The sequence below is a fragment of the Agelaius phoeniceus genome, chromosome 8 (genome assembly GCF_051311805.1).
Source record: "Agelaius phoeniceus isolate bAgePho1 chromosome 8, bAgePho1.hap1, whole genome shotgun sequence".
Classification (NCBI taxonomy): Eukaryota; Metazoa; Chordata; class Aves; order Passeriformes; family Icteridae; genus Agelaius; species Agelaius phoeniceus.
This window is the reverse complement of record NC_135272.1, coordinates 37,174,830-37,196,235: the sequence shown is the minus strand read 5'-3', so window position 1 is coordinate 37,196,235 and position 21,406 is coordinate 37,174,830. Positions and strand designations below refer to the sequence as shown.

General features: G+C 50.5%; 1 protein-coding gene across 1 annotated transcript; it reads right to left on the bottom strand.

Annotated features, from left to right (window-relative positions):
* Positions 1 to 367: 367 nt before the first annotated feature.
* On the bottom strand, positions 368 to 19,536 carry ANKRD13C (ankyrin repeat domain 13C). The gene is made up of 13 exons (XM_054638401.2): positions 19,076 to 19,536; positions 14,737 to 14,778; positions 13,240 to 13,344; positions 12,194 to 12,279; positions 11,140 to 11,185; positions 10,371 to 10,437; positions 8,966 to 9,110; positions 8,130 to 8,261; positions 7,223 to 7,384; positions 6,459 to 6,538; positions 5,816 to 5,914; positions 5,137 to 5,237; positions 368 to 4,322 (listed from the first exon to the last, which is right to left on the bottom strand). The coding sequence occupies exons 1-13, from the start codon at positions 19,380 to 19,382 to the stop codon at positions 4,192 to 4,194; spliced, it is 1,503 nt and encodes a 500-aa protein (XP_054494376.1). The 5' UTR covers positions 19,383 to 19,536; the 3' UTR covers positions 368 to 4,191.
* Between the last annotated feature and the right edge of the window lie 1,870 nt (positions 19,537 to 21,406).

Here is a 21,406-nt window from a genome sequence, read left to right as displayed (position 1 = left end):
AAAAAACAAGAACCCAGAAGAACCTAAAACCCCAAATATTCTCTCTCAAAGCCAAAGAAAATGCCAAACCAAAAATCCTCTCCAACTCCCCACCCTCCTGCAAGGCCCAAGCCTCTATGGCCATGCAGGCTGTGCTTTCCATTCCCCCAGAACTGTCCAGCCTGTGATCCAGGGGAGGCCGTTCTGGATGGAGGAGCTGAAATCTCTGGAAGGACTCAGCAGAGTTCAGTGAATTTCAGGCTCCTTTTCCCCACTCCCTCCTGGGCAGCTGCTCCCAACCTGCTCCCTCAGCTCCTGCTGAGGCTGGGAACTGCTCCTGCATCCTTTGCCTGTAAAACCTGGGATTCAGAGAGGGCCGAGAAGAGGCTGTAATGAAAATGCAGGATTTTATTTAAAAAATGACCAAGAAAATGCCCTTGCAGAACGCAGCAGCAGGAGCTCGTTCCCTCCCCTCCGGTCCCGCTCCCGCAGCGCAGCCGAGGCCCGGCGGGACAGGAGAGGGAAGCCTGGATTGCACAGGTGGAGCAGCTTCCAAATCCAACAGCATAGTTTGGTCTTTATTCTAACAAATGATACAACCCAAAGTGACTATGAGTGAAGGGAAGGGGAAACCAGGGAGCGGACGACAGGAAAACCAAGAGAGGTGACTTGTTTTCCATGGGAGTTACAAACTGTCAGGAAAAGAAAAGTGAAACTGCAGCATTACAGGAATTGGTTAATCCAGATTAAATAACGCAGTTCTCCTGGCGGGAATCACAACTCAGGAGCAGAGACAGAAAATAACAGAGGGCTGTGGGAATACCAATGGAACCCGGGGGATTCCAGCACAAACACATCCAGGAGGGACGAACGGACTGAACGCAGGAACGGGGAATTGCTGTGCTGGGAGTGCAGTGGCTGGGCAGCAGCTCCAGAGCAAATCCAGGGTGTTCCCTTTGCCATGGGACAGAGCAGGAGCTTGGAAGACCAGAGGAACGGTTTGGTTCAGAAACAACCCACGGGATCCTTCCCCAGTGAGGTCGGAATTGGGTCGAGCAAAATTCCTGGTTGTCTTTTAAGAGCCATAAAAAACCTCAGGAAAAAAAGAAGTGGTGGGAGGGGAGCCCCAGCCTGGGCAGGAGCAGCTGGATGTGATTCCCACCAGCCTGGTCCAGCTCCCTTCTCCTCCTGCCCTGGACACCAACTCCAGCTGGGGTGCCCAGGGCTGCTCCTGGTCCCCCTGACATTCCCAGGCCACAGGGATGAGCTGGAGCTGCTGCACAGACACAATCCATGGATCTGTGCTCACTCCCAGGGACCAAACCCTCCTGCAACACCTGGCCTGGCCTCCAGGAAAATGGGAAAAGCCGAGGTGAGGCTCTGCTGGATCAATGCTGCTTGGAAAAGGAATTTCCCAGAGCCATGGGACAGGGGAGGGACCCTGTGCCCCAGGCTGGGGCTGGGAACACCCTGGAGACACATCCGGGCCCACAAACATTCCCTGTGTCCATGCAACACAACCCAGTGACAAGAACAGGCTTCAGTGGAGAAAACATGGATATAAACATGGATCTCAACATGGGCAGCCCCTCGGGGTCCACAGGCTCAGCCCAGTGTCCCCCTGACTGAGAATTCCTGCAGTGCATCCATCGGGAATGCCCAGGTGTCCCTACAGGTGAGAACTCCTCACCAGGAATGTTCAGACAGGAAACACATCCCAGGAGGAGGGAAAAGTACTGAGAACAGCTCTGGGAGCCCAGGGGCTGCCCTGGGAGCTGGGGAGCAATCCAGGGAATTGCCATCCCTCAGCTCCACAGGGAGAGCAGGAGCAGCTGCATTTCCTGGGATAACCCAGAGCAAGGACAGCCCCAAAGCTGTGCCCACATTCCAAGACAGAACGAGCCTTAGGAGCAGCTTCCTGCAACCCTTCCTGCAGCCCCTGGAAGTGTCCCAGGGAGCAGCCGTGTCCCAGGGGATGAAAATCCCCCAGGCCTGCAGCCAGAGGCCACAGGAACCACAGGAAACACTTCCAGGACCTGCCCTGGGCTTTGGGCAGACACCCTGCAGCCACCAGGGGCTGTCCAGAGGGGACAGAGCCACAGCAGCCTCAATCCCACAGGAGGCCACCCCAAACCCTTTTTGTTTTCCAGTTCCAAGGCCAGGATCCAGCCTGGGATCCAGCAGTGGCTGCACTGCCCAGGCCCCACAGCCCCAGCAACGCTTCCACGGAGCCAGGGATGGATTTGGGATGAGCAAAAATGCAAAGGAACACAAACCCATGGATCACCACTGAGCAAAGGGAGCTCTGACATTCACTTCGGGGAGGAACCTCTCACCACTGGAATTCCCAAGGCATGGGGTGCCCTCTAAGGCACCTGCCACAGGTCCTGCAGCTACACAAAGCATCCTGAAGGATCCCCTGGAGGGGACAGAGCCCTGTGCTGCCCCACAGGCACCGATCCAAGCTCCAGCTCAGCCCTACAGACATCCCCAGGCTGTCCCAGAGGACCCCACCTGGCTCCCAGGAGCAGCACTGATGGTGTCAGTTCATCCCAGAGGTGTGAAACACGTCAGGAATTCATCATGACTTGGAAGAACAAGTTCCATCATTCCCAGAGGATGCTCCACACCTGCCCTGACACGGCACTGCAGGAGTCATTTCCCTTTGCTTGTTTTCCCTAAAGCTTCCTCTTGAATTTGAGTTTGAATTAACAACAAAGCTGCACTGCTCCCCTGTCCCAGTGCTTCCCTGTTCCCCAGGTCCACAGAGGTGCTGGCAAAGAACCAACCCCACCCTCTCAACTCCAGTGCTCCTGGGCTTTGCTGACAGTGCTACCCTGGGCCTCCCCTACGTCCCTCCCCAGAGCAGCCTCTTTGGGATGGATCAGAGATTCCAGCAGTTTGGAATTCCCTGCTCTCAGGTGTGCCTGACACCCTGCCCTGTGCTGAGCCCCTCCCTTGTCCCTTGTGCTCAGCACAGCTGTTCCCTCCAATGAGCATCAATGATCCTCTTCATTATAAACTTTGATCCTTAACTCTATGGAATTCCAGAAAAAGTTTTACCTACAGTGCACAAAGAATATAATTTGGAAAATATTTACATTTTTGTACAATGACACCACAGCACTTGAATCTAAATTTCTTCATACAAACAAATAGCACCATCAGCCTTCTGCACAAATCTTGCCTAACAAACCCCAGAAAGGTGGATTATTGTTAGATGAGGAGACTGGAACAACTGGGAATGGGAATAAGCTCGAGGAGCTGGAGTACTGAACCATCCACGAAGGGGGGCTGGACAAGATGAGCTTGAAGGTCCCCCCACCCTAAACCAGTCTGGGATTCTCTGTGATTTAAACACAAAGAGGCAGGGAACGAATGTGGAACAGCCCAAGCTGCCCGTGAGTACCACGGTGGCCCCAAGTGGCAGCAGGGAGAGCTGCTCCTGCAGGAAAGGGCAATGCCTGAGCTCCTCCCAGCTCTCACACCCTGACCTGGTGGTGCTCGGCCTTTCTGGGACACCTCTCCCAAGCGAGGCTCAAATAAAGGGTTAACAACAAGTGACATTCCTGGCCAGGCAGCCCTGGAGTGCTCCCCACCAGCCCAGGGAGCCAGGCAGGGAGCAGGGAGCAGGGGGGGAAGGGGAATGAAGGGCTCAGGCAGGGCCAGCCCCAGGCTGGGCCGGCGCTGCCGAGGTGCCTCGCTCCCTGCAGAGCACGGCTGGCTCTGCCCGGGTGCAGGAGGAAATCCAAGTGTCAGTGGTGCCCATTTGGTTCATTCATCTACAGCCAAGGTATTCCTTCAGGATACCTTCCAACATTCCGTGGCTGAGCTGGGAGCTCAGGGAACAGGGAGCAGGGGAAGGACAGGGGGGCTCACCTCACCCCAGCCCCGGGCCCAGCTCGGTGCCAAGGTCCAGCAGTGCCTCGCGGATCACCACAAGTGTAAAAAATTTAAAAACCAGCAGCTCCTCCCAGCTGGGGGTGGCAGCTCCCGAGGCAGGAGCGGCTGTGCCAAGGGGGATGGCAGCAGGAGGCTCTGAGAAGCGGGAGCTGGAGGGGCTGGATGCCCAGAGCAGGGCCAGCTCCTTCCCTTGGCTGCGGGCTCACGAGTTCATCCCTTGCTGTGCCCCACGGCTCTGCCCTGCTGGGGGTGCAGCCGTTCCCTGGCCCTGGGATGCCGGGCTGGTGTTCCCAGGAGCTCCCAGCCCCCTTAGAGGTCCGGGAAGCGGCTGGGATCCTCCTTGTAGTCGTCGGGAATGGTGAAGATGGAGTCATCGAACTCGTCGTAGCGGAACTCCTGGAACGTCACAGTGGCCGTGATGGTGGGGAACACCGGGATGTCTGCGGGGACAGGGCACGCTCAGGACAGGGCACAGCCACCAGTGCCACCAATCCCCACCCCTGCAAGGCTGGACAGGGCTTGGAGCAGCCTGGGTTAGAGTGGGAGGTGTCCCTGCCCATGGGAATGGGAGCACGAGCTGCAATCTGAGGTCATTCCCAAGCCAAACTGCTCCGGAACGCTGTGCAAACATGGCAGAGGCAGAGCACAGCCTACCTGCTCACACAGCTCCCTGCAATTCCAGAATCCTGCATCCCTTAGGAAAGGGGCTACTGCTTCTGGGGTCATCTATCCCATGACTAAGTTGATTTTAGACATTTCCATCTGTTACAAGTGCAATAGTTTTCTATTTCTCACTTAAAATCAATCTATTCCCAGTAATCCTTCAAGAAAAGGAAACACAGGAATGTTACAAAATACTCCACACCTGAGATCATCCCCTAGTGGAGGAATAATCCAGCACATCCCACTGCCCTTGGAGCAAGGCCCCAGCACTTCTGTGCTCCTGAACTCTCCAGCAACACATTCCTAGGTGAGAGCTCTTCCCCAAAACTCCACAAAAGGCCTTATGAACATATTGCAAGAATAAATGCACATGTTTAGAAAATCTGGATTGGATATGTGGGAAAATTTTTCTTGGAAAGGGTTTTCCAGCATCCCCACGCCTGAAGGGATTTCAAAGCTGTGTGGCTGTGGCACTGGGGCACATGGGGCAGTGGGGGCCTTGGCAGTGCTGAGGAATGGTTGGACTCAGGGAGCTTTTTCAACCTGAAATTCTGGATAAATAAAGCCCCAGGAGTTGCTGTGTGCTCTTACCTAATTTGACAGGAAAGCCTGGTGGAAGCTTCATTTGAACAAATTCTCTAAGTTTGTTAAAGTGCTTGAAGGGTGCAATGACTTCTAAGACATTCAACAACCTGCAAAGGAGAGCAGAGCCCGTGGCAGATCCTCCTGCCACACACACCCTGTCCCTCTGGACAGGAAAACATCACCCACAGGGCCCAGGGGACACACAGGGTGACAATGACAGCATCCCCCTTCTCCATCCCAGGGCTTCAGGGTCACCCCACATCCAGAATTACAACAAACCAACACCAGGATAGAAATTCCTTGTCCTTATTTTCCACAGGAGATGAGGGATAAGGTACCACCCCCCTCCTCCATGGACATGTGGAACTGACCTGGCTTTGCACTGGTTTAGGGGACACAATTTTGTGCTAGAATTTATTACAGGGAAAACCATTTCAGAATCGTGTGGGATCAGACACCACAGATAACCCTGATAACCCTGCCCAAAACTCTGCTCTAATCAAGCCAGGTAAGGGCTTGGCTCTTCCCCAGCCCCAGCAGCTCCCAGATTCCCAGTTTAAGGCATTCCTTGCTCCCACTGCACTCCCAGCTCCCACTCCTGGGGATCTGGAGGGCTCTGCAGCTCATGAACACATTAAAACCTTCCCAACAGGAATAACTCCTGTGGCCAGGAGCTTTGACTCACGATTCGATTCCTAAGGGGAATTCCTGGCTCATTGCTATCGTGGCTTTGAAGGTTTTCTTGCTCTCCTTGCAGACCAGCTCTCTGCCCAGGTGAGGAGCTCTGAGAGGGAGAGGGAGAGGCAAAGTCAGTGTTTCCCAGGAAAATCCTGGGTTTAGAGGAAGGAAAACAGACTTGGGTTAGAAAACATCAGGGAGGAGTCCCTACTTTCAAAGGGTTTGCTTTATTGTAAAGCTGTACAGAATAAAGATAAAAAAATCTCTTAATTTAGATTACTCTGCTAAACCAGGAGACGAGACAAAACCAGGAGAACTGCTCCAGTAAAATAATTCCTCATAAACATGGAGTTAATAAACCCTACAGGAAGTGTTTATTAACCACTACCCAGAGATGCCCATGGCAGGGGGTGGAACTGGATGGGCTTTAAGGCCCCTTCCAGCCCAAAGCATTCCAGGATGAACATGAACACTGACACTTCTCCCATCCACAAGGATCACTCCCAGCCCCCTGGAGAACAAACACCCAGACACCAAAGCCAGCGCTCCTCCCTGCCCACAAAGGAGCACCCACCAAGTGGAGAACCCAAAAGCCCCAGCCAGGGATGCAGAGGTGTCCCTGGAAGCCCTGCAGGCCCAGCAGCACTCACTTGCCACTCTCTGCAGAGATGTACTCCTCCCAGGAGATGGTGTTGGGGGACGGCGGCGTCAGCGACTGCCGGCGCACGGGCTGCGGGACAAGCACAGCTCAGCTCACAGCTCCTGCCCTCCTTCCCCCTCCTGCCACTGCCACCCAGAGCTGCCCTCAGCTCCAAACACGGCCACAGCCTGCCCTGCTCAGCCAGCCCCTGCTCTCAGCCCCCACGGGCACTTTCTGTACGACTGGGCTGTGCTGCTCCACTATAATGAGTTAATTCAGGGCTCTGAGTGCCAAGGCAGCAGCTCCAGCTCACACAGAAATAAATTAATCACTTTAAAAGCTCTGTGTGTGTTCCCAGCTGAAGCCTGGCTCTTTCTGAAGAGCTCTTGATTTCCTGGTGCTAATCACAGGCTTCCTCCCATTTTAATGAAGCTCAAAGGAGCACGATTGCCTTTCTGGCTTCCCTTTCATTCCCAACAATCAACATTGGGTCTAAAAGAATCCGCAGTTGATTTGCCACAGCCAAACCCCTCATCTCTTCTAAGAGACAAATTAGGACTGAATACCCAATATAACCACAGAAATCCCTCCCTGTGTGCACTAATCAGACTAATTCATTAATGCATCACCAAAATTATACTTGTGGGTCATGTTGGTGATTTTTAGATTATGCCAATCAAAAGAAAATAAAAACATTATCTATGTATTTTGCACCATGAGGAGCGGTGTGCAAGATTATTCTCCCACATCCTGGGCAAAGTTAATCAACCATACCTCAAAATTCTGCTCCATGAGGTTTCCCCCTTTGCTCAGGCTCTCCATGATCGCTTTGTTCCGAAGGATGTCCTCCTCACTGAGATGTTCCCTTCTTTTCCTGGATTCCAACACGAGTCCATTCACCAGGTAGAAATCTGCCAGGAAGTTTCCTACTCTTTCCTGCATGAAAGGAATTTGGACATTAATGACTCACAGAAGATAAAACACAAATATTTTTATTTTTGCGTATCAAATAATGGCAATAAGGGAACGTGGGGATTGAGCTGGAATTCCCCCAGCCCCCCACAGGGGCAGGCACTGGGCAATCCCAAAAATCCAGCAGGAACAGGTACTTCTTATGCAGGGAAGCTTTAAGACAGAGATTGTTGAAGAATTGGAGTGAAATCCCTTTCCAGAGCACTCCCATCCCTGCCTTTCTCCAGCAGGAACACCCAGAATCCTTCCTGCACTCCCTGGAATCAACCTACAGAGATCAGAGGCTCCTGGAACAAAACCATTCCCAGCACAATCTGTCCTCCCCCTGCCCAACAGCTACAGAATCTTTCTTCCTTGTTTCTCCTGCTGAAGGCAGTCCAGCAGAGAGATTCCACATGGTATGAATTGTGGTAACTGGGGATACAGGGACAGGGATTCTTCCCTTGTCCTGCACAATTTATCCTTTCAGAATCCTGGAATGGATTGGGCCAGAAGGGACCTCAAAGCCCAGCCCATTCCAGCTCCCTGCCATGGCAGGGACACCTTCCACCACCCCAGGCTGCTCCAAGCCCTGCCCTGCCTGGCCTTGGGCACTGCCAGGGATCCAGGGCAGCCAGAGTTTCTCCAGGAAATCTGCTCCAGTGCCTCCTGCAGTGCCTTTCCCTCCTCCCTCGTGCCCAGCAGCAGGTCTGAGCTCCCCCCCACTCACAGTTTTGTCCTCCCTGAAGAGCCACCCTGTCTGGGCCCGTGTGAATGTGATGGATTTGGTGGATAAGGTGGCAGAGTAAATATCACTGCTCATCAAAATGTCGACCTCCTCTTCTGTCTCCATCTCAGATTCCTGGAAGAAAAATTCCAAAATACTCAGCAGAACTTAGCAAACAACGATTGCTTCCTCTAAAGATACACCAATAAACAGAAATCCATAAGCCTTGTCCTTTGGATCTTTTCCCAGAAGCAGCATTTCCTGCATTTTCAAGCGGTTTTATAAAACCTCTGGCCAAATGCTTTCCAAATAGTTTAATCTTGAATATTAATGTGAATAAAGCATCCCAATGGGATTTATGCAGCAGCTCAGCAGCCACACCCTTCCCACAGGCAATAATCCATCTGCTTAAGTGATTGGGGGATAAAGCTGTAATTAAAGACTTGACTAATTACAGGGGGTCCAATGAGTCAGCCCCTCACGTTGCTATCAGCTGAACTGGCCATGGAGTGACTAAAAGGATGCAAAGCAGTGGGAACAGGTCTGAAAACCCACCTGAGGAGACCTCAGTTGAGCTCAGTGGAAAGATGAAAGCAGCACATAACAATTTAAACCACATCTTTCCAGTCTCGTCCCATTCCAGCTTCTCCTCAACCAGAAATCTGGATTCAAAGCTGGTTTCCCTCACAAAATTCCATGTCACCACCACGGCTCAAGTTGGAACAACTGAGGTAAAAATTCTTTGGTTTGCAGTTCCCTGGGTGTTTCTGAGGCAAATTCTGTTTGAGATATTCCCAAAAAAGCCCGGGATGTGTCCCACCCCCTTCCCAGAGCTTTACCTCGTGGTGTATTCGCTGGTAAACTTTTTGCTCATTGTCTAAAACTACAAAAGATTCGGAGGGTGCGGCGTCACCGTTAAAAATGAAGCTTAAATCCCCTCGTTGGCACTTCATGTCAGTAAAGTCTATCAGAGTTGTGTCCAGCCTGTGAAAACAACCCCAAATTTCACAAAAATGACCCATAAACGCAGGAGGAAATTCAGCTTCCAAGAAGGAAAGTGGATTTTTTTAATAGCCAACAAACACATAAAGGGCTGAGTTTTCTTAGGATTTCATAAGTGAGGCCTGGATGCAGAAATTGGCAAAAAATTCCTATAAAGGTGAAGTTTTCTTCAGAAAATTGTGTTTAATACTGCCAGCATGAGGAGGGGAGTGGGAGAGAATCTATTCAGTGCTACACACTGAGAAACAACTCCTCAGCAGGGTCCTGACTTGAATAACAACACTGGGACATGACCCAAAATCTGAAGAGGACTCAGAAACAAACTCATTTTTTAAAATTTTATTTATTTCCATTGCTATTTCTGTTTTTCTCCCTCACCAACAGCAAGGAAATGCTCCTGCAGACCTGAGTAACTGGAAGGAGATGGAGCTAAGGCCATGGATCTCTGTAGTAATTCATCTCCAGTATTGCCAGAGCTTTTACTTCTCATAAAAAGGTGGTTAAAGAACCTGAACTGGGTGACTGCAACTCTAAGTGGTGAGGGATTAAAATTCCTCAGAGATTTGCCTCTGATTCCAAGGAAGAACCTGTATTTATCTGTTTCCCCTCAGTTCAGGCCTCATACAGGCACAGCATTCAGAAATGAGAAGGAAAGCAACAGCCCCAGACTCAAATTTCACCTAAAAATTCACTTTACAGACCCAAGCTGCCCCTTTAATACAACAAAAAATTCCTACAGATTGCATCTCCAGGAACATATTCTTGCCTCTTTGTTTTAAATTTTGGCACCTAAAGAAAATGCCAGAAAATACATTTGGTTCCAAACTAAAAAGAGCTGAGCTTGGAGAGACTCCTGAAATCCCCTACTGAGTTTGTGAATTTGTCACATTAAACACCTTAAGGAGAGAAATTATATCAATTTTTGGTTGTTTTTTTTTTGTTTAAGTGGAGACTGGAGCAGCAACACTTCTCCACGAAATACTGGAATTTATTTGCAATTGTGTTATAAATACCCAGTCCCTGTTTTTCACTGGCACATCTGGTAGATAAAGCCTTATCCAGCTGAACTGCTCTTGCTCTATATTTAAGTTATATTCAGCTCAAAAGAGATAATCAGAGAGCCTGAAATTGCAAGGCTCAGTGCTGTGTCATGGATGAGCCCAGGCTCCTCAGGGATTCAGGCTCACTGGGATCCAGCTTTTCCCTGGCACTGAAGTATTTGGGTACAAAAGCAGCACTCACCTGATATTTATACCTTGTTTGTGTATTTTACATGCATCAGAAGGCAGAATTCGGGAAAGTAAAGGCACTAAAGGAGGGAGAGAAAAGGCAATCAGGGCACCGAGATCCCTCTGCAAAGTGTTCCCATTAAAACCATTCCATCAGTCTGATTCTGGATGTGGTTTAATGCAAATACAGCATTTTCCATCATCATCTCAATCAAACACAACATCAGGGCTATTCCTATTTCATAAAATTGATTTTTGTAATTATAATTGCACATCCTGCTTCCAATATCAGACAGAATTTGTATTTCCACCACAGGTAAACCATTTATAAATCCTAGTAACTGTGGCTGTTCATAGTTTGAATTCTGGGATTTAACAGTTTATGTAATGCACCAAGGGAAAGAAAGCCTGGCTCCAGTTAAAGGAGAACAGCCACAAGCATAAAAATGGTCCGAGGTACTAATATTAATTACTAAATTAATGAAACACATAAAATCATGGAATCCCAGAGTGGTTTGGGTTGGGGATCATCCCATCCCACCCCCTGACATGGCCCAGGCTCTTAAAGCAAAGAGCTACTTCCCCTCCTTAGTGAGTCACTGGATGAGAGAATTCAGCTCCAAAAGTGAATAAGCAAAAATAAATCTGGAAAAAGTTGTGTGTCCTTTCCTCAGGACCCGGATCCCAAGCACTGTGACTGTTCCAGCACAAAGCAGAGGAGAACAAGTGTGCTGCAGGCTGATTGCATTATCTCCCTGGGGAAGGGACATGGAAGCACTCACCCCAACTTTGAAAATCCCAGTGAAGCTCTAGATAGAAGTCACCTAGCTGAGAAGAAAAGAAGAATGTGTTAACAACCTTCTCAGGCTAAAGAACTGTAAAATTTGCTGGAAGACAGGCAGAAGTTGTGTTTGGCAAAGAAAACTTTCTCTAATGCTGTACTTGAATTTGGACTGAGCTTAAACATCACTGAAGCTTTAGCTGCAGCAGAATCAATAATGACAAAATGATGTAACTCATTTGAACTCACGTTTTTCATCATTTCTTAATGCCAGGCCAACTATCAAGCCCTGGATTGCAAAGGATTTATTGTAAACATGTGTTTAAAAACACCTATGGAGCTCTCTGCTTGCTCTGATTGATCCCATCCAATCCCATGGAATCAGAATTAATTATACAATAATTAATGAGTCAAGTTTCAGGCAGCAGTATTACAAAGACCAATTGCCACTGGCCTCGTGGAAATGTGCTGAAGTCATCAGGTCAGGGCTCCTGTGCTTCCAGAGCACGTGTGAGCCAGAGCCCACCCCAGCACGAGGAGCTCAGGGATCACACCACAGCTCAGCCTCCAAAGGGACAATTTAATTAACTTCTGAGAAATAACTGGGCTTCTACCAATTGCTGTCCCCAAACTGAGCAGTATTTTACTGTGCCCAAGGTGAACTGGCTGCTGGGTGCTGATGGAGAATGAAACCAGAAATCTCCTCCATCACCAGGTAAGGAGATCTGGGGACTGAACAGACCAGGAAATTGTTCACTGACACAAGATTTAAGAAAGCCTGAAAAATCTAAAGAAATAGATTCCTTAACTCTGAGATTGAAATGATGATGAGCAGGTCTGCCTTACACAAACCTTATATTTGAACTTCTAGAAGTTGAAAGGAAGTATTACCTTAAAATAAATATAATTCTGGCTTAAAACAGAGCCAAGATTGCTTTTAAGAGCAGAAGATTGGTAAAAACATGGAAAAAACTTGCTGGCAGCTTTCCAGAGTGTCCATACTCAGAGCACAAGTCACTGCTTTCCACCCATCTGGTTTTGTCAGCACAACTCACCTCTTTCAGGGCTTTTAATAACCGAGGTCGCTTCTCTTCAACACTTTCCCTGGACTGCTGCTTGAGCTTCCTCAGGAGTGCTGAAACTACACAGGAATTAAGCCATGAACTCTGGTTGTTTGGTAATTATAGGTGAGTGTCTCACTCGAGGTCTTAAACCCAACAATGCAATGGAACATTTCATCAGACCTGAGGAATTAATCCCAGTTACAGGAACTGCACATTAACCTGCTCGGATCACCCCAGGAAGAAAAGGCTCCAGAATTAATACCAGGCCATGTAATTAATGTAAAATTAGCTATAGAATCATTTGGCTTTGGACACAGGTGTTAGTAAATACGTGGATACAAACATACTAACATCTACTCCACTGAGAAAATCAATAGTGAGGAGCTGGCAAGAGAATGCTGTTGGTAGACTGTAAAGTAGTGCATTAATATATTAATAATACATTTATATGTGTAATATATAGTGAGTTTGCTGCTACAGGAATGCACCACCACACACAGCAATACCAAATACTATTAACATCCACCATTGAGTAGCAGCAGAATAATTTCCTTTTGCTACTCCATGTCTGAGGTGAATAAATAATATTTGAATAATACATAATATATAAATGATATTTTCCCACTGGCCTTTTGAGATGCAGCCTAAAAGCCACATCCCACTGGCAACTGATACACAAACAAACCTGTGACCACAGGGAGCAGGCCAAGGAGATGATCCTGCCCATCCCAGATACACTTGGGTCCTGTCCCTGCCATTCCAAACCCAGAATATGCTGGTGCAGAGCTCTCCCAATGCCCTCAGTCTGAGCAGAGTTAACAGTTTGCTTATGTAACTCAGTGCAATTTTTTATCAAGGAAATGGATGTGCCTGATCATGTTCAGATATAAAATGTTCAGCTGATGAAGAGAAACCCTTCAGAGAGCTGAAAGAGGGCTGTGGGAAAATAACCCAGCTTGAGAGCTCTGCTTTCCTGTTCTGAATGAGCCCCAATTTGGGATTAACTGGCAAACTGGGATGAATGAAGAGGTGCTTACTCATCTGTCTGTCTCCATAGCTGATGGCTTCGGCCAGAGGGCTCCATCCCTGAGCGTTTTTCACCTTTACTGGAGCATTATGGGCTAAAAGCAGGTGGGCACATTCTGGAACAAAATATCCACAGTTATTTACAGTAAAGGATGTAGCAGGAGCAGTCAGAATAAAACTCTACCAAAGCAATTCATATCAGAGATATTACACAGATCATCAAAACACATATCTGGGTTCTGACTCACTCTAACAAACAAAGCCATTTATGCAGCACTTCCCTGTTCAATATTACCACTAAAAATAATTGGTGATCAGCCACCAATTATATAACACTGAAGAGACTTGTCCCTCCTGCTACGTGGAGTTTGCTTTTTATAATATTTCTGCATGTCAGATACACACACCACCATGGAACAAGGATATTTATATTTAATGTATGACATCAACTCTCTCTGCTGCACACACAAAGCAGAGAAATACCTCAGGGCCTTCATCCCTCTCCAAGGGATGAAGGGATCATGGGGACACGGATTTGGGGCAACTCCCATCAGGTACAGGGGAGGCAGAGGAGGCTGAGGCACCAACACATCCCTGTGTGCCAGAACATCCTGAGGAATGTGGGACTGAAAGAGGGCAAACAGGCACTTCTGTTCCAGGAAAGCCTCAGAGCAGGTGTGGGACCAACAGCTGCATTCCCCATCCACAAGTGGACACGATGGTGGAAAAACTGAAGGAAGCAAAGAGGGTTTCAGTGTTGCCATGTGCTCCCTGGAAATGGTTCTGCAGTTTCCAACCACAGGGAAACCTCAGCACATGTCACTGAAGCCACCCTGAGCCGTCTGGAGGTGATGCAGCAGGGCCCAGCTGTCTCATCACCAAGACAGGGCCTTCCTGGGTTATTTTCCTACCACAGGTGCCACAGGAAACTGCACTGGTCATTCCAGATGCAGCAGCTGTGAGTCAGTGGCAGGCTGAGGAGGAAGAGATCCCTCCCTGCTGAATAAACTGTCTCCTGTGGGATAAACAAAGGCCCAGGGATTTTCATGGCTCCTTAAACAGTGCCCGGGACAAGAACACCACTCTGCAGGGAGCAGGCAAATCAGCTTGGAATCACCAGCCAGATTCCATTTCCAGTTCAATAAACAGGCTGGGACACCTGGGGGTGCTCATCTGCAGAGGGGAAGGATCCAGGGAGAGCTCAGAGACCCTTCCAGGGCCTGAAGGGGCTCCAGGAGAGCTGCAGAGGGACTGGGGACAGGAGGAGACAGGAAAGGGGGAATGGCTTCCCACTGCCAGAGGGCAGGGTTAGGTGGGATATTGGGAATAAAGCTCAGATTTCTTTTCCCACTCTTCTCCTCCAAATCCATGTGGCATCTTCTTCCCAGGAAACCTCACTAGCTTGAAACACAAGATCATGTTCAGGAAAGGGAAAAACCCCTTTTTTCCTCTTGCCCCTAAATCTTCAGGATCACTGAAAAGGTAACAAAACAAATGGTTCTACCCACCTTTATGTCCCAACATCACAGCAAGATGTAAAGGAGTGTTTCCTAAAAGAAACCATAGAAATAAAAGAGGTGAGATGAAAGTCAGCAGAATCCATTGCAATCCCTTCCTTAGGAAACCCCAGTTCCTGCTCTAACCCAGGAACACACCAACACCCACCAGAGGAGTGACATTTGCTTGGATTATAATTGTCAAAATAAATACATTGAGACACATTTCATGGGCCAAGAGAGGGCTTTTAATGATATCTTGAAACTCACCCCAGGCAAAGAGGTCCAGAGGTGTCTTTGAGAAAGACACAACCCCTGTGCTCCCCACGGGCTGAAGGGTCTGATCCCTTCCCAGCCTGACATATCTGGGTTAAAAGCTACTCACAGATATGATAGTGATTAAAAATTTAACAGCCTGTTTTATTAATATTTCAAAGACTGAGTACTCATTTTTTACAACTACAGCACTGGGCATATTGAGAAGGAAGAGCACCTTCACTACAAAGCTGCCTTTTGGCTGTTTCCAAAGAAAGCTTTGGAGATGATCAGCAGCCTCTCAAACCTGTCCCCGTTTTCCTGGCGATGCTCGTGACACAGGTGGTATTTGTGTTGTTAAATATTCACTGTGAGGCACCCAGAGCTGTTCTTCCTGGATTAATGCTGCTACCAGACTCATGACACAGTTTATTTAGGCAGCTTAAGGATGTAAAGTTCTTCCATTTAACTGAATTTTGTACATTTAAACATCTTCTTAGAGCAGTCAAGAGAAAAAAAATGCTGGAAAACAAATTTCTTGTGCGATTCTAACACAAGCACTAGGCTGAGAGTTATTCTCTAACTCCCATTTTGCCAGCAGGAGGAACCTGCTCTGTGCACAGGATGTGCTGCACATGTGGAGAGGCTGCCCCCAGCACCCTGCAGCATCAGGGAAATTCAGATGGAGATGGGAACTCAACCCCAAGAGGGGCTGACAGGGCTGTTCAATGTGTCCTGCACCTCATCCTTGCAGGACACTGACAGCACCCCAGGCAGCCACAGCCCTGCTCATTATACACTAACCCAGCTCAGCTCCTGCTGCTATTAATAGCTGCTCCAACATCTGGGAGCCAGCACAGCTCTGGGGATCCTGGATGCTGCCAGGCTCTGGCAGGGGATGGAAATAACCTTCCTGAGGAACACCTTGCAGAGGGAGCCACACTGAGCGCCCAGGAAATGCAAATTACGTGACCCAAGGGGAAACATTGTCAGAATCACAGGAATGGTGAGGCTGGAAAAGCCCTGCAGGATCACCAAGTCCAAGCTGTGCCCGATTCCCACCTTGTCACTGGGTGCCACCTCCAGCCTTTCCTTGGACACCTCCAGGGATGGGCACTGCAACCCTCCCTGGGCAGTTCCTGTGCCTTTCCATGGACCCCATTTCCATGGGGAAATTCCTGCTGATGTCCAACCCAATTCTCCCCTGACACAACTTGGGGCCATTTCCTCTCCTCCTGTCCCTGTTCCCTGACTCTCCCCCGGCTGTGCCCTCCTGGCAGGAGCTGTGCAGAGCCACAAGGGCCCCTGAGCCTCCTTTGCTCCAGGCTCAGCCCCTGCCCAGCTCCCTCAGGGATTCTGCAGCCCCTGCCCAGCTCCCTCAGGGATTCTGCAGCCCCTGCCCGGCTCCCTCAGGGATTCTGCAGCCCCTGCCCAGCTCCCTCAGGGATTCTGCAGCCCCTGCCCGGCTCCCTCAGGGATTCTGCAGCCCCTGCCCAGCTCCCTCAGGGATTCTGCAGCCCCTGCCCAGCTCCCTCAGGGATTCTGCAGCCCCTGTCCGGCTCCCTCAGGGATTCTGCAGCCCCTGCCCAGATCCCTCAGGGATTCTCCAGCCCCTGCCCAGCTCCCTCAGGGATTCTGCAGCCCCTGCCCAGATCCGTTCCCTACCCTGGACATGCTCCAGCCCCTCAGGGTCTTTTTTGGAATGAAGTCCTCAGAAGTGACCCCAGGATTTGAGGCAAGGCCTCAGCAGTGCCCAGCACAGCCACAGCCCCTTTTTCCAAGGAATCAGCACTCCAGCAGCTCCTGGAATGCTGCCTGTGCCCATCCAGGTGGGCAAACAAGGCCTGCTGGCCCAAAACCACACCTCAAACACAGCACCTGTCCCCACACACATGTGGCCTTTCACCTCTGCTGAGGCACCTGCCCACCCACAGGGAGCCAGGGCTGTTTTCCAGCAAGAGGATTTGTCTGTTCAGGATTTAAGCTCTTAAATGCATGTTATAATAAAACTAGAAGTCATCTACTAGGTGTAGCTACAGGCTTCTCCCAGGAAACTCATTGTTTGGGAATAATGACACTGGCCTTCCTCTGGGCAGTGATTTGGAGGTTAATTTAGGAAGCTGGGTAGGCACTCAATTAACACTCAATTGCTTTTAGCAGAACAGCAGGAGTCTCCCATTCCACGGGATTTGGCTTTCCTGCACTGAACCAACACTAAAAGAGGCCTGGATTATTAACAATAAGTTCTCTCTCCCCTCTGTCCAACCCTTAGCACATCCCAGGATTTCCCTGGCTTATTTCTGAGCAAATCATGATTATTTGGGGGACCTGAGTGTCCCTCAAATAATTCCCAGTTCCAGTGTGTGTAAACAAGTGACAGATGGAAACAGGCAGGAAGAAAACAATAACAGGGAAACGTTACTCAGGCCTTTGGAATGTCAAACCATCAAGAGGTTTGTTGTGGGTTTGTTTTTAATAGTTCAAGTAAAAACTTGGAGGAAGATGATGAATCAGAGATCCCCAAAGTGTCCTAACTCTGAACAGAGCTGGGAAAGCAGGGAGATATTAATTAGAGATTTATATATGGATCAAAAAAGGATGGAATCAATGTGTGTGATAAACACTGAGGGTGACAGCACAGCAAAGAGGGATCCAGAAGTGCCTTCAAGGAAAGACTTGGAGCTGCTGCTGAGTTGCTTGAAGGGGAACTGGAGGAGGAACAGGGAGAAGCAGCAGCAGCAGGAATAGAGAGAGTGGGAAAAATCCTCCCCAAGTCTGCTGCTTTCATTCTAGCAGGATTTGCTGGAATGAAGGTGGCAGGATAAACAGATCTGTAGCTGGATTTGGAGCTGTGCCCTTAGGAAAGTGCTGTGCCAGTTGTAGGGAACACTCCTGCCCATCCTGGCTGGGAGCTGAGCCCTGTGTTACTCTGCAGCCCTCAGCCACCTTCCAGTGCCACCAGAGACACAGCTGGAATTCCCAATTCCATCGTTCCTGCCATGCTGCCAGCCCCAGAGATCCTTCACCTTCGTGCTCCTTTTGAATTTACAGACCACAATGAAGCAGAGCCCATCTCCTTATCAGAAACACAACACAAGCCTCCCCGTTATCACAACTTCTCAGGCACCACACACGTGGAACTGGGAGTTCTCCAGCAGAAATGGATCGTGTTACTCTTGAAACGGCTATTAAAAATAGAGATTAGAACCAACCATGAAGGTCAAGCTGATCCCCCAGGCTGATTTATTTGTTAACAGTAAAAAATATCCTCCAAATTAAAACGTTTTGAAATGTCCTGGCTAGACATGCAATATTTACAAATTTCAGAGCAGCACAAGGATCAGATTCCATCTCTGCCACTGACACTGCTGTGGACAGAGCATTTGCAGAGGAGCAGCAGAGAACAACTCTCTCAAAATCCAGAGCCACAGCACTTAAAAAGAAAGCGCAAAAAAGGACAGATTTTTGTAGCCTGGGGAAATATCAAAAACTGCTCTGCCAACAGCCAAAGGAACGGCTCAGCATCCCCCAAAGCAAACAGGTGACAGCTCAGACATCCTAAAAAAGAATGAATCTTTTAAATGCAATGGGGTCTTGGACACAGAGCAACACCCGCTCAGAGGCAGCTCTGCCAGCACAGTGCTGGTACTGGAGCTGAGAATGCTCGTTCATATTATGAAAATCACGGAATTACAGAATGGTTTGGGTTGGAATGGACCTTCAAGCCCATCCCTGCCATGCCAGGGACACCTTCCACTGTCCAAGGATGCTCCAAGCCCTGTCCAGCCTGGCCCTGGGCACTGCCAGGGATCCAGGGGCAGCCCCAGCTGCTCTGGGCACCCTGTGCCAGGAGCTGCCCAGGGAACAATTCCTTCCCAGTACCATCCATCCCTGCCTCCTGTCAGTGGAAGCCATCCCCCCTGGCCACTCACTCCATCCCTTCTCCACAACCCTTCCTAAAGGGTATTCACACACCCTAATGAAACTCCCTTGCAAAACTCCCAAGGAATTCCCTATTTCCCGGTCCAGCATCCGCATCTCCCGCCGCACCGGGAGGCGGCCCCGAGCCCCGGCTCCCCCGGTGTGTCCCGCTCACCGTGACTGTCCTTCTGGGCGATGCCCTGCGTGCGGATGAGCGCCGAGAGCCGCCGCACGTCCCCCTTGAACACGCACTCGTGCACGGGGAAGGGGCCGCGCTCGGGCCCGGCGGGGGCGGCCCGGGCCGGCGGGCGGTGCCGGTGAGCGCCGGGCCCGCGGTGCCCCCCGGCCCGCCCGCCCTTCCCGCCCGTGAAGGCGCCCCCGGGCGCCGCGGCCGCCTCGTCCTCGCCGGCCGCCAGCAGGTCCCCGTCCTCCTTGCTGGGCTTGTGGTCCCTGCGCAGCGAGCGGAGCTTCTCGCCGGTCATGGCCGGCGGGAGCGCCCGCAGCGCTCGGAGCCCGCGGGGCCGGTCCCGCCCGGAGCCCCCGGAGCGGCCGCAGCTCCGCCCGCGCCTCACGGGCCTCGGCTCCGCGCCGCCATCTTCGGCCGCCGCTCTCGCGAGACTGCGCCGCACCGAGAGAGCTCGCGGGAGGAGCCACGGAGTGACCGGGAGGGGCGGGGCGGGATCCGCCCAACGGGCACGGCCTGAGGGGCGGCGGCGGGGATCGGTTCCGGCAACCGCATCCTGAGGGGAGGGATCGGGGATCGATCCTAACAACCACATCCTGAGGAGAGGGATCGGGGATCGATCCCAGCAACCGCATCCTGAGGGAAGGAGGGATCGGGGATCGATCCCAGCAACCGCATCCTGAGGGGAGGAGGGATCGAGGATCCATCCTAGCAACCACATCCTGTGGGGAGGGATCGGGATCGATCCCAGTAAGCACATCCTGAGGAGCGGCATCGAGAGTCGGGGATCGATCCCAATGGGCACGGCCTGAGGGGCGGCATCGGGGATCGATCCCAGCAACCGCATCCTGAGGGGAGGGATCGGGGATCGATCCCAGCAATCGCATCCTGAGGAGACGGATCGGGGGTGGATTCCAACAAACATCCTGAGGAGCGGCATCGGGCATCAGTCCCAAGGGGCACATCCTGAGGGACAGGATCCATACCAAGGGGCACATCCTGAGGGACAGAATCCATCCCAAGGGGCACATCCTGAGGGACGGGATCCATCCCAACAGGCACATCCTGAAGGACAGGTGGAATTGGGGATCTATCCAAAAGGGCACATCCTGAGGGACAGGATCCATCCCAACAGGCACATCCTGAGGGACAGGTGGAATTGGGGATCTATCCAAAAGGGCACATCCTGAGGGACAGGATCCATCCCAACAGGCACATCCTGAGGGACAGGTGGAATCGGGGATCTATCCAAAAGGGCACATCCTGAGGGACGGGATCCATCCCAACAGGCACATCCTGAGGGACAGGTGGAATCGGGGATCTATCCAAAAGGGCACAGAACGGGATCGATCCCAATGGGCACATCCCAAGGGGCCAGGACAGGGAGACTCCATGACTCTAAGCAGCTGTTCCAGTGCTCTCCCACCCTCCATGGAAAGTTCTTTGGGAAATGATGGGACCTGGACAAGTGCTCCTCAAAGGGACAAACGTGACAGTGCCCCGTCGTGGTGCGAGCCCTTGTAGGTGCAGTGTCAGCTCCGAAAGGACCTGTCTGGGTTGGAGCTTCCCAATTCCCCACTGCACGTCCCACTCCTAGGCCAGTTCTGCAAGTTTCTGCTTCCAATATGGGATGAGTAATTGTAAAAATGATGATGTCCCAAATTCCTGATGAATTGGATTTTTTAATAATTCTCCCAGGGAAAACAACCCCTAAGTTGCCAGGGAGACCAGGCCTGCTGTGATAACAGAACTGCCTTCCTGGTGGCCTTGTCTTTCCCGAGTTCACATCATCTCCCTCATCCCAAGTGACCAAGAAGAATTCTAGGCAGATTTAGGAATTCCTGTGCCTGCTGTCCCCAGCTGCTTCCCACACAGTCCTAATACAGAATTTGAAGTAATTCTAGGGGGAAAAAAAAAAAGATAAAAAAAGAACAGTTTGCTTTTGCTCTATACTCCGGTGGTCTTTCCAATGAGATTTTTCTGTCTCTCTCTGTTTTTTGAGGAAAGTCAAACCCCTCTGCAGGCAGAAAGTGAGAGGCTGGCACTGTGAGCAGTTCTGATGTCTCCTGTTCTCCCATGCTGGAAACACTCACAGAGCATGGCTGGTCTTGTGGAATGGAGGGATTGGCTCAGGTTTTAGCTGATGTTGGAAGCCTCATGCTGCATTTTTAATTACTAGAGACATGAAGTCACTGTTTACCAGCTTATTATGGACTCCCTTATTCACCCCAGAAATGGAACCAAGGCATTACTCACGGGAAGGGCTCTGGGAAAACTGGTGTTTGTAGGGAATCCCAACTGTGGGATTACTTTACACTTACA

Bases quoted from the DNA above. Each gene is read 5' to 3' on its own strand.
- ANKRD13C (XM_054638401.2), bottom strand. From the start codon at position 19,382: ATGACCGGCGAGAAGCTCCGCTCGCTGCGCAGGGACCACAAGCCCAGC. The intron at 14,779-19,075 runs GTGAGCGGGACA...GGTTTCTTTTAG, and splicing joins CGCCCAGAAGGACAGTCACG to GAAACACTCCTTTACATCTT. The intron at 10,438-11,139 runs GTGAGTGCTTCC...TCCCTCCTTTAG, and splicing joins CTGGGATTTTCAAAGTTGGG to TGCCTTTACTTTCCCGAATT.